This window comes from Elephas maximus, chromosome 23, assembly GCF_024166365.1.
Source record: "Elephas maximus indicus isolate mEleMax1 chromosome 23, mEleMax1 primary haplotype, whole genome shotgun sequence".
NCBI classification, from domain to species: domain Eukaryota; kingdom Metazoa; phylum Chordata; class Mammalia; order Proboscidea; family Elephantidae; genus Elephas; species Elephas maximus.
The window spans coordinates 9,274,475-9,287,375 of NC_064841.1; the positions used below are offsets into that span (position 1 = coordinate 9,274,475).

At 39.3% G+C, this 12,901-nt stretch overlaps 1 protein-coding gene across 1 annotated transcript in view; it reads left to right on the plus strand.

Annotated features, from left to right (window-relative positions):
* ERICH6 (glutamate rich 6) overlaps positions 1-12,901 on the plus strand; it is a 47,701-nt gene that overhangs the window by 17,627 nt on the left and 17,173 nt on the right. Inside the window, exons 8-12 of the mRNA XM_049867095.1 lie at positions 6-96; positions 209-216; positions 1,064-1,221; positions 2,537-2,607; positions 4,787-4,932. Coding sequence (XP_049723052.1) covers positions 6-96; positions 209-216; positions 1,064-1,221; positions 2,537-2,607; positions 4,787-4,932 — 474 coding nt within the window. The remainder of the gene's footprint in view (positions 1-5; positions 97-208; positions 217-1,063; positions 1,222-2,536; positions 2,608-4,786; positions 4,933-12,901) is intronic.

The following is a 12,901-nucleotide window of genomic DNA, read 5'->3' on the forward strand; positions in this document are numbered from 1 at the left end:
TAAAGGAAGAAGAGGAGGAGCTGTTGCCTAAGTGTGAATACTGTGGGAGCGATCTAAGAACGTTTCTTTCCAGTATGGATTTTTACTCCGACTACAGTAGCGTTCAACCAGCAAAACGAGTAAGTTCTAAAGCAGGTTTACTGAGGAAATGTTATTTTTAAATGTGTACACATACAGACAACACGTAGTACTTTCTCCTGGACCTTAGAGTTACATGTTAGCCATGAGGGAAATGTAAAACCAGACCACAGTGCAATACCACTTCACACCCACTAGGATAGCTGTAACCAAAAGACAGACAGACAGTAACAAGGGTTGGCTAAGATGTGGGAAAATTAGACCCTCAGACACTGCTGGCAGTGAACAGAAAATGGTGCGGACACTTTGGAAACCAGTCTGGGAGTTCCTCAAAAGGTTAAACATAGAGTTAACATGGAATTCCACTCCTAGGTATATACCCAAGAGAACTGAAAACCTATGTCCGTGCACACACTTGCACATGAATGTTCACAATAGCCCCAAAGTGGAAACAACCCACGTGTCCATCAGCTGATAAATGAATAAACAAAATATAGTCTGTCCATACGCTGGAATGTTATTTGGCTATAAAAACACATGGAAGAAGCTTCAGAACATTGTTAAAGAAGGCAGTCACTAAGACTAGATGTTGTTTGATTCCATTTATATGAAATGTCCCAAATAGGCAAATCCATAGAAATAAAGTAGATTAGGGATTGCCAGGGATTGGAAGTAGGGGGCAGTGGGAAATGCCTGCTAAAGTTTCATTTTAGGTTAATAGAAGCCTTCTAGACCTGATCATGGTGGCACAACTCTCTAACTATACTAAAAACCATTGAATTGTACACTGTAAATGGGTGAATTGTATGTGAATTATATCTCAATAAAGTTGTTACCAAAAAAAAAACTATGATAGACTTTTATCCAAACTCCATTAACCAAACTCCATTAACCAATTTTCATTTTTGTTTTGTTTTTCTTTCTTCTCTAATCATCTTGACCTAGGATTTAAAAAAAAAAAAAAAGACCTCTTTTTGTTTTTCAGGACTCCTGCTGTGTTCATTTCCAAAATCTCGTTGAATATATCTCCGTGGAAGAACAAAAAATCCAAACCTCTGGTGATGAGTTAATCTGTATTAACCCTCATGCAGCCCACGGCAGTGAAGCCGATAGACTCAAAGCAAAGGAAAAAGCCCTGCGGAGGTAACACTGAGCCTTTGCTATTGAGACTCAGATTGGTCCACTTAATTGGAAAACATTTTGTAAAGTGAACCTTTTTTTTTTTTCTACAAAATATATAATTTCAGAGATGCATTCCCAGTGAGGCAAATTTATCACAATTCCTGGTGGATATCATGAGGTCCAGAAACTGGAGACAAGCTGATTTAAAGTAGTGTGAAAGTTAGCCAGCTGTACAATTAAAGGGGACACAGTTCACCACACAAGACCACTTTCATTTCCAACACCCATAGAAAGTTTGGGGGCTTCCACAAACCACCCTCAGATATGATAACTTGTGAGAAGGACTCACAGAACTCACTGAGAGCTGTCATACTCATGGCTACAGTTTATTACAGGCAAAGGATACAGATAAAGTCAGCCAAAGGAAGAAGCTCAGAGGGCAAAGACCAGGAACGGTACCAACCACAGAGGTTCCGCTGTCCTCCCCTGCTCCACCAGGAATGGACAGTGTCACTTTTAGGATACCAGTGTGTACAGCACCTCACCTGAGCCTTGGTGTCCAGAGTTTTAATGGGGCTTCATTACGTGAGCATGATTGACAGCCCCTGTGGATGATGTTAATCTCCAGCCCCTTCAGAGCTTGACTGAGGCCGTGGGACCCAAAGCCCCCGCCCTAAATCAGATTGCTGGTATGGCTCAAAATCCCCAGTCTACATCCCACAGTTAGATTTTCTGGCGTGGTCAGTCCCCACCCTAAATACTACCTGCCACCCTCAATCACTGTGAGACTATCCAGGTAAACAAAGACACTCCTATTAGGCATGACATTCCAAAGGTTTAGAAATCACCTCCAGAAGCTAAGGGCACAGTTAAATTCTTTACCACTCAAGTAGAAATTTGTTGTTGTTGTTGCTGTGTGCCATTGAATAGATTGCAACTCATAGTGACCCTGTCGAACAGAGTAGAGCTGCCCCATAGGGTTTCCAAGGCTGTAATCTTTATGGAAGCAGACGGTCACATCTTTTCTCCGGTGGAGCGGCTGGTGGTTCGAACCGCTGCCCTTTTGGTTGGTAGCCAAGTGTTTAACCACTACACCACCAGAGCTCCTTAGTGGAAATTTACCAACCCCGAATTCTCAGGATAATTTGGAAATCCTATATAGAAGAAATGTGTCCACTAAAGAGATTAGAAACCCACATACTCAGATTAAATAGGCTAAATTCACAAATAATAACAGATAATAAGAGATGGCATTTAAGCAGTTAAAGTTTGTAGGATATTGTTTTAAGTTTCAAACACATTTCAGATTTATGCAACATTTATTTTGATTTTGTAGAAAACAGGAGCGACAAATGGCCAGACAACTTGCAATAATATCCAACGAGGAGGCTAATTTCTCCGAAGATGGTGAGTTCACCAGCACTGATATTGTACATCAGCTGTATGATATCAGAAAGCTCAGATATTTGAGCAAGAGCTAAAATGAGTATATTTTTAAAGTAATATATAAATTTTCATTTCTAAGTATGGTAAAGCCTGCACTAACCAAAATGGCTCAGGAAATCTGGTGTTTCAGCCATCTGGTTTTGTAGGTCCTAGTTCCAGAAAGATGTTTCCTGTGTTTCATTGACTATACAGAGGCATTCGACCATGTGGATCATAGCGAGTTATGAACAACATTGCTAAGAATGGGAGTTCCAGAGCACTTAATTGTTCATGAGAAACTTGTACATAGATCACGAGGCAATTGTTCAAACAGAACAAGGGGCTACTGCATGGTCTAAAGTCAGGAAAGGTATGTGTCAGGGTTATATCCTTTCACCATGTTTATTCATCCTGGACTATATGAAGAAGAACGGGGTATCAGGATTAGAGGAAGACTCATTAACAACCTGTGTTATGCAGATGACACAACCTTGCTTGCTGAAAGTGAAGAGGACTTGAAGCACTTACTAATGAAGATCAAAGACCACAGCCTTCAGTATGGATTACACCTCAACATAAAGAAAACAAAAAATCCTCACAAATGGACCAATAAACAACATCATGATAAACAGAGGAAAGATTGAAGTTGTCAAGGATTTCATTTTACTGGGATCCACAATCAACACCCATGGAAGCAACAAGCAAGAAATCAAATGACACATTGCAGTGGACAAATCTGCTACAAAAGACCTCTTTAAAGCATTAAAAAGCAAAGATGTCATCTTGAAGATTAAGGTGTCCTGACCCAAGCTATAATGTTTTCAATTGCCTCATATGAATGTGAAAGCTGGGCAATGAATAAGGAAGACCAAAAAAGAATTGAAGCCTTTGAATTATGGTGTTAACAAAGAATATTCCATATACCATGGACTGCCAAAAGAATGAACAAATCTGACTTGGAATAAGTACAGCCAGAATGCTCCTTAGAAGCAAGGATGGCGAGACTTCGTCTCACGAACATGTTGTCAGGAGAGATCAGTCCCTGGAGAAGGACATCATGCTGGGTAAAGTAGATGGTTGGTGTAAAAGCAGAAGACCCTCAACAAGATGGATTAACACAGTGGCTGCAACAATGGGCTCAAGCATAGCAACATTTGTGAGGACGGCGCAGGACCAGGCAGTGTTTCATCCTGTTGTACATGGGGTCCCTATGAGCCAGAACCAAATCAATGGCACCTAACAACAAATAACGCAGAGCACTTTGGAGCCCTGGTGGTGCAATGGTTAAGAGCTTAGCTGCTAATCAAAAGGTCAGCAGCTGGAATCCACCATCGGCTCCTTGGAAACCCTATGGGGCAGTTCCACTGTGTCCTATAGGGTTGCTATGAGACAAAATCAAGAAGGCAACAGTTTTTTTGTTTTTTAAATAGAGCACTTTGCAGATAGCCTCAAAGAGCTTTCATTGCCCTTTGTTTTATTAAGCACACATTCCATTTTGTTTGCAAGCTTGGGTATGGAAAATCTTCAAAAATAAATCGGATTCCTTTCTCATATGTTTGTACAGTCAGTGGGCTGGCCATAAAATTAAAATTATAGTCTAGGAACACTGATTTTAGAATCAGGAGTCTAGACTCATGTCCTTGGTCCTCTCCTTAAACACTGTTGAACTTCGGGTAATTTACTTAACCGTTCTGAGTACCAGTCTCCTCCTCTACCACCCAAAGCTATTGAAAAGATATTTGGGGCGAAGATATTTTTGTTTATTTTGTGTTTGTGACTAAATCTCTAGATATTCCTTGATATTCAAGTATTTCATGCCACAATAAAAGGCCAGAAAATGCCACTTAATGAAAATCTTCATTTTTGTTTTTATCGAATGATGTCTTTATTTTTTAACAAAGAAGATTCTCATTTTAATTGAATGAAGTTCCTCATTTTTCTTCCTTTAAAATAAGTGCCTAATAAGTCAGTATATTTGCAATAGGTGCAGGACCGGGCAGTGTTTCGTTCTGTTGGGCATAGATAGGGTCGCTATGAGTCGGAACCGACTCGACGGCACCTAACAACAACAACGACATTTGCAATAGAGTTTAAAATTTAATTTTAGAAGTGAGGTTTTGGAAAATATAAATTTGCTTTCATGTGCTTCTCTTCCCTTTAGATTCGAGGCACTTAAAAACAATTTCTTATCAACTCTCTGTGGATATTCCAGAAAAGAAGTCACCCGAGAAGAGCATGTTTGATTTTCAAGCAGATGCCAGTAACTTACCCATTATCTGTTGTGATTCTAGGATAGCGTGTGGAAAGGTAACTAGCTTGTAATTTATCAAATCTGGGCTTTCAATTTCTACTAGACTTTATAACAGTGTTTTTTACAGGGAACCATTTTGCTGGTGACTCAATGGTTAAGTTCTTGACTGCTAACTGAAAAGTCAGCGGTTCAAACCCACCAGCCATTCCACAGGACAAAGATGTGGCAGTCTGCTTCCAGAAAGATTACATCCTAGGAAGCCCTTCCAGGCAGTTCTACTCTGTCCTGTAGGGTCGCTATGAGTTGGAATCCACTCGCCGGCAACAGGTTTTTGGGACTTTGCTTAAAAATTTTTTTACAGTGACTCAGGGCGGAGCCAAGATGGCGGACTAGGCAGACGCTACCTCGGATCACTCTTACAACAAAGACACGGAAAAACAAGTGAATCGATCACATACATAACAATCTACGAACCTTGAACAACAAACACAGATTTAGAGACGGAGAACGAACTAATACGGGGAAGCAGCGATTGTTTCCAGAGCCTGGAGCCAGCGCACCAGTCAGGTACGGCACAAGCACAGAGACCTGCTCCACCCTCCTGAACTAACCCCGGGAGGGGGACCAGCCGGTTCCACGGGCGGCGTGGGACGCAGCCGGTAGGAGAAGTCCCCGGGAGGCAGTGACTGGTCTTGGAGCAGAAAGAGCAGCATCCGAGCTGGGGAACCGTCCCGCAGGGATTTGGACTGGACGCAGCAGATTTTCTGGAAAAACTAGTTTCCCAGTGATGGCTCGGAGACAACAATCCATATCAAACCACTTAAAGAAGCAGACCGTGACAGCTTCTCCAACCCCCCAAACAAAAGAATCAAAACCTTTCCCAAATGAAGATACAATCTTGGAATTATCAGATACAGAATATAAAAAACTAATTTACAGAATGCTTAATGATATCACAAATGAAATTAGGATAACTGCAGAAAAAGCCAAGGAACACACTGATAAAACTGTTGAAGAACTCAAAAAGATTATTCAAGAACATACTGGAAAAATTAATAAGTTGCAAGAATCCATAGAGAGACAACATGTAGAAATCCAAAAGATTAACAGTAAAATAACAGAATTAGACAACGCACTAGGAAGTCAGAGGAGCAGACTCGAGCAATTAGAATGCAGACTGGGACATCTGGAGGACCAGGGAATCAACACCAACATAGCTGAAAAAAAATCGGATAAAAGAATTTAAAAAAATGAAGAAACCCTAAGAATTATATGGGACTCTATCAAGAAGAATAACCTGCGGGTGACTGGAGTCCCAGAACAGGAAGGGGGGACAGAAAACACAGAGAAAATAGTTGAAGAACTCCTGACAGAAAACTTCCCTGACATCATGAAAGACGAAAGGATAGCTATCCAAGATGCTCATCGAACCCCATTTAAGATTGATCCAAAAAGAAAAACACCAAGACATATTATCATCAAACTCACCAAAACCAAAGATAAACAGAAAATTTTAAAAGCAGCCAGGGAGAAAAGAAAGGTTTCCTTCAAGGGAGAATCAATAAGAATTAGTTCAGACTACTCAGCAGAAACCATGCAGGCAAGAAGGGAATGGGACGACATATACAGAACACTGAAGGAGAAAAACTGCCAGCCAAGGATCATATATCCAGCAAAACTCTCTCTGAAATATGAAGGCGAAATTAAGATATTTACAGACAAACACAAGTTTAGAGAATTTGCAAAAAACAAACCAAAGCTACAAGAAATACTAAAGGATATTGTTTGGTCAGAGAACCAATAATATCAGATATCAGCACAACACAAGGTCACAAAACAGAACGTCCTGATATCAACTCAAACAGGGAAATCACAAAAACAAACAAATTAAGATTAATTAAAAAAATAAATAAAAATACACATAACAGGGAATCATGGAAGTCAATAGGTAAAAGATCACAATAATCAAAAAGAGGGACTAAATACAGGAGACATTGAACTGCCATATGGAGAGTGATACAAGGCGATATAGAACAATACAAGTTAGGTTTTTACTTAGAAAAATAGGGGTAAATAATAAGGTAACCACAAAGAGGTATAACAACTCTATAACTCAAGATAAAAACCAAGAAAAATGTAACGACTCAACTAACATAAAGTCAAGCACTATGAAAATGAGGATCTCACAATTTACTAAGAAAAACGCCTCAGCACAAAAAAGTATGTGGAAAAATGAAATTGTCAACAACACACATAAAAAGGCATCAAAATGACAGCACTAAAAATTTATTTATCTATAATTACCCTGAATGTAAATGGACTAAATGCACCAATAAAGAGACAGAGAGTCACAGACTGGATAAAGAAACACGATCCATCTATATGCTGCCTACAAGAGACACACCTTAGACTTAGAGACACAAACAAACTAAAACTCAAAGGATGGAAAAAAGTATATCAAGCAAACAATAAGCAAAAAAGAAGAGGAGTAGCAATATTAATTTCTGACAAAATAGACTTTAGACTTAAATCCACCACAAAGGATAAAGAAGGACACTATATAATGATAAAAGGGACAATTGATCAGGAAGACATAACCATATTAAATATTTACGCACCCAATGACAGGGCTGCAAGATACATAAATCAAATTTTAACAGAACTGAAAAGTGAGATAGACACCTCCACAATTATAGTAGGAGACTTCAACACACCACTTTCGGAGAAGGACAGGACATCCAGTAAGAAGCTCAACAGAGACACGGAAGATCTAATTACAACAATCAACCAACTTGACCTCATTGACTTATACAGAACTCTCCACCCAACTGCTGCAAATATACTTTTTTTTCTAGCGCACATGGAACATTCTCTAGAATAGACCACATATTAGGTCCTAAAACAAACCTTTGCAGAGTCCAAAACATCGAAATATTACAAAGCATCTTCTCAGACCACAAGGCAATAAAACTAGAGATCAATAACAGAAAAACTAGGGAAAAGAAATCAAATACTTGGAAAATGAACAATACCCTCCTGAAAAAAGACTGGGTTATAGAAGACATCAAGGAGGGAATAAGGAAATTCATAGAAAGCAACGAGAATGAAAATACTTCCTATCAAAACCTCTGGGACACAGCAAAAGCAGTGCTCAGAGGCCAATTTATATCAATAAATGCACACATACAAAAAGAAGAAAGAGCCAAAAGCAGAGAACTGTCCCTACAACTTGAACAAATAGAAAGTGAGCAACAAAAGAACCCATCAGGCACCAGAAGAAAACAAATAATAAAAATTAGAGCTGAACTAAATGAATTAGAGAGCAGAAAAACAATTGAAAGAATTAACAAAGCCAAAAGCTGGTTCTTTGAAAAAATTAACAAAATTGATAAACCATTGGCTAGACTGACTAAAGAAATACAGGAAAGGAAACAAATAACCCGAATAAGAAATGAGAAGGACCACATCACAACAGAACCAAATGAAATTAAAAGAATCATTTCAGATTATTATGAAAAATTATACTCTAACAAATTTGAAAACCTAGAAGAAATGGATGAATTCCTGGAAAAACACTACCTACCTAAACTAACACATTCAGAAGTAGAACAACTAAATAGACCCATAACAAAAAAAGAGATTGAAACGGTAATCAAAAAACTCCCAACAAAAAAAAGCCCTGGCCCGGACGGCTTCACTGCAGAGTTCTACCAAACTTTCAGAGAAAAGTTAACACCACTACTACTAAAGGTATTCCAAAGCATAGAAAATGACGGAATACTACCCAACTCGTTCTATGAAGCCGCCATCTCCCTGATACCAAAACCAGGTAAAGACATTACAAAAAAAGAAAATTATAGACCTATATCCCTCATGAACATTGATGCAAAAATCCTCAACAAAATTCTAGCCAATAGAATCCAACAACACATCAAAAAAATAATTCACCCTGATCAAGTGGGATTTATACCAGGTATGCAAGGCTGGTTTAATATCAGAAAAACCATTAATGTAATCCATCACATAAATAAAACAAAAGACAAAAACCACATGATCTTATCAATTGATGCAGAAAAGGCATTTGACAAAGTCCAACACCCATTTATGATAAAAACTCTTACCAAAATAGGAATTGAAGGAAAATTCCTCAACATAATAAAGGGCATCTATGCAAAGCCAACAGCCAATATCACTCTAAATGGAGAGAACCTGAAAGCATTTCCCTTGAGAACGGGAACCAGACAAGGATGCCCTTAATCACCGCTCTTATTCAACATCGTGTTGGAAGTCTTAGCCAGGGCAATTAGGCTAGACAAAGAAATAAAAGGTATCCCGATTGGCAAGGAAGAAGTAAAGTTATCACTATTTGCAGATGACATGATTATATACACAGAAAACCCTAAGGAATCCTCCAGAAAACTACTGAAACTAATAGAAGAGTTTGGCAGAGTCTCAGGTTATAAAATAAACATACAAAAATCACTTGGATTCCTCTACATCAACAAAAAGAACACCGAAGAGGAAATAACCAAATCAATACCATTCACAGTAGCTCCCAAGAAGATAAGATACTTAGGAATAAATCTTACCAAAGATGTAAAAGACCTATACAAAGAAAACTACAAAGCTCTACTACAAGAAATTCAAAAGGACATACTTAAGTGGAAAAACATACCTTGCTCATGGATAGGAAGACTTAACATAGTAAAAATGTCTATTCTACCAAAAGCCATCTATACATTTAACGCACTTCCGATCCAAATTCCAATGTCATATTTTAAGGAGATAGAGAAACAAATCACCAATTTCATATGGAAGGGAAAGAAGCCCCGGATAAGCAAAGCACTACTGAAAAAGAAGAAGAAAGTGGGAGGCCTCACCTTACCTGACTTCAGAACCTATTATACAGCCACAGTAGTCAAAACAGCCTGGTATTGTTACAACAACAGACACATAGACCAATGGAACAGAATTGAGAACCCAGACATAGATCCATCCACGTATGAGCAGCTGATATTTGACAAAGGACCAGTGTCAATTAACTGGGGAAAAGATAGCCTTTTTAACAAATGGTGCTGGCATAACTGGATATCCATTTGCAAAAAAATGAAACAGGACCCATACCTCACACCATGCACAAAAACTAACTCCAAGTGGATCAAAGACCTAAACATAAAGACTAAAACGATAAAGATCATGGAAGAAAAAAGAGGGACAACCCTAGGAGCCCTAATACAAGGCATAAACAGAATACAATACATTACCAAAAATGATGAAGAGAAACCCGATAACTGGGAGCTCCTAAAAATCAAACACCTATGCTCATCTAAAGACTTCACCAAAAGAGTAAAAAGACCACCTACAGACTGGGAAAGAATTTTCAGCTATGACATCTCCGACCAGCGCCTGATCTCTAAAATCTACATGATTCTGTCAAAACTCAACCACAAAAAGACAAACAACCCAATCAAGAAGTGGGCAAAGGATATGAACACACATTTCACTAAAGAAGATATTCAGGCAGCCAACAGATACATGAGAAAATGCTCTCGATCATTAGCCATTAGAGAAATGCAAATTAAAACTACGATGAGATTCCATCTCACACCAACTAGGCTGGCATTAATCCAAAAAACACAAAATAATAGATGTTGGAGAGGCTGCGGAGAGATTGGAACTCTCATACACTGCTGGTGGGAATGCAAAATGGTACAACCACTTTGGAAATCTATCTGGCGCTTTCTTAAACAGTTAGAAATAGAACTACCATACAACCCAGAAATCCCACTCCTCGGAATATACCCTAGAGATACAAGAGCCTTCACACAAACAGATATATGCACACCCATGTTTATTGCAGCTCTGTTTACAATAGCAAAAAGTTGGAAGCAACCAAGGTGTCCATCAACGGATGAATGGGTAAATAAATTGTGGTATATTCACACAATGGAATACTACGCATCGATAAAGAACAGTGACGAATCTCTGAAACATTTCATAACATGGAGGAACCTGGAAGGCATTATGCTGAGCGAAATGAGTCAGAGGCAAAAGGACAAATATTGTATAAGACCACTATTATAAGATCTTGAGAAACAGTAAACCTGAGAAGAACACATACTTTTGTGGTTACGAGGGGGGGAGGGAGGGAGGGTGGGAGAGGGTTTTTTATTGATTAATCAGTAGATAAGAACTGCTTTAGGTGAAGGGAAAGACAACACTCAATACATGGAAGGTCAGCTCAATTGGACTGGACCAAAAGCAGTTTCCGGGATAAAATGAATGCTTCAAAGGTCAGCGGAGCAAGCCCGGGGGTCTGGGGAACATGGTTTGCGGGGACTTCTAAGTCAATTGGCAAAAGAATTCTATTATGAAATCATTCTGCATCCCACTTTGAAATGTGGTGTCTGGGGTCTTAAATGCTAACAAGCGGCCATCTAAGATGCAGCAATTGGTCTCAACCCACCTGGAGCAAAGGAAAATGAAGAACACCAAGGCCACACGACAACTAAGAGCCCAAGAGACAGAAAGGGCCACATGAACCAGAGACCTACATCATCCTGAGACCAGAAGAACTAGGTGGTGCCCGGCCACAATCGATGACTGCCCTGACAGGGAGCACAGCAGAGGACCCCTGAGAGAGCAGGAGATCAGTGGGATGCAGACCCCAAATTCTCATAAAAAGACCAAACTTAATGGTCTGACTGAGACCAGAGGAATCCCGGCGGCCATGCTCCCCAGACCTTCTGTTGACACAGGACAGGAACCATCCCCGAAGACAACTCATCAGACATGAAAGGGACTGGTCAGCGGGTGGGAGATGCTGATGAAGAATGAGCTAATTATATCAGGTGGACACTTGAGATTGTGTTGGCAACTCTTGTCTGGAGGGGGGATGGGAGGATAGAGAGAGAGGGAAGCTGGCAAAATTGTCAAGAAAGGAGAGACTGAAAGGGCTGACTCAAGAGGGGGAGAGCAAGTGGGAGTAGGGAGTGAGATGTATGTAAACTTATATGTGACAGACTGATTGGATTTGTAAACGTTCACTTGAAGTTTAATAAAAGTTATTAAAAAAAAAAACAAAGGGGACAAACAAAATAAAAAGGTGGCGGGGGGAACTCGCCAAATAATAAAAAAAAAAAAAAATTTTTTTACAGTAAAATGTGATAATTGCACATTAAAGAACACTTGGATCATGTATAAAACTAGAAAGAAGGGGAGAAAATCACCAAAAGCCCCAACCACTTCCCCAAAAAACATTATTAATATTTTAACATGTTTAGTCCTGTACTGCTCAATATGGTAGCAACTACCACGTAATATGGCTCTTTAAATTAAAATTAATATTAAATCAAATTTCAAATTCAGTTCCTTAGTAACACTAGTCCTATTTCAAATGCTCAATAGCTCCATGTGCCTAGAGGCTACCATATTGGACAGTGCACATAGGGAACATTTTTATTGTCATAGAAAGTTCTATGAGACAGCACCATTGTAGACTTTATTCTATGCATAGTCTTTGTCAACATACTTGTAATTGTATCATATATAATTTTCTCTCTTTTTTATTTAGTTGCATAGTTTACATTGACGGGCATTTCAATAGCTGTGTGCCACCGCCTGTCTGCCCATTTGTCATACTGTGGTGGCTTGTGTGTTGCTATGATACTGGAAGCTATGCCACCACTATTTCAAATACTGGCAGGATCACCTGTGGTGGACAGGTTTCAGCAGACCTTCCAGGCTAAGACAGACTAGGAAGAAAGGGCTGGTGATCTCCTTCCAAAAATTAGCCAATCCTTAAAAACCCAAAAGATGAGAGTTTAAAAAGCACATTGGATCCAACTAAGGAGCAAACTAATGACCTGGAAGATAGATCTAAAAGGTATTAAAATGCATTGTAGGCACTTCACACCCACTAGGATGGCTGTTATCTGAAAAACAGCAATTAACAAGTGTTGGTGAAGATGTGGAGAAATTGGAACAGTCGTGCATTGCGGGTGGGAATGTAAAACGATGCAATCA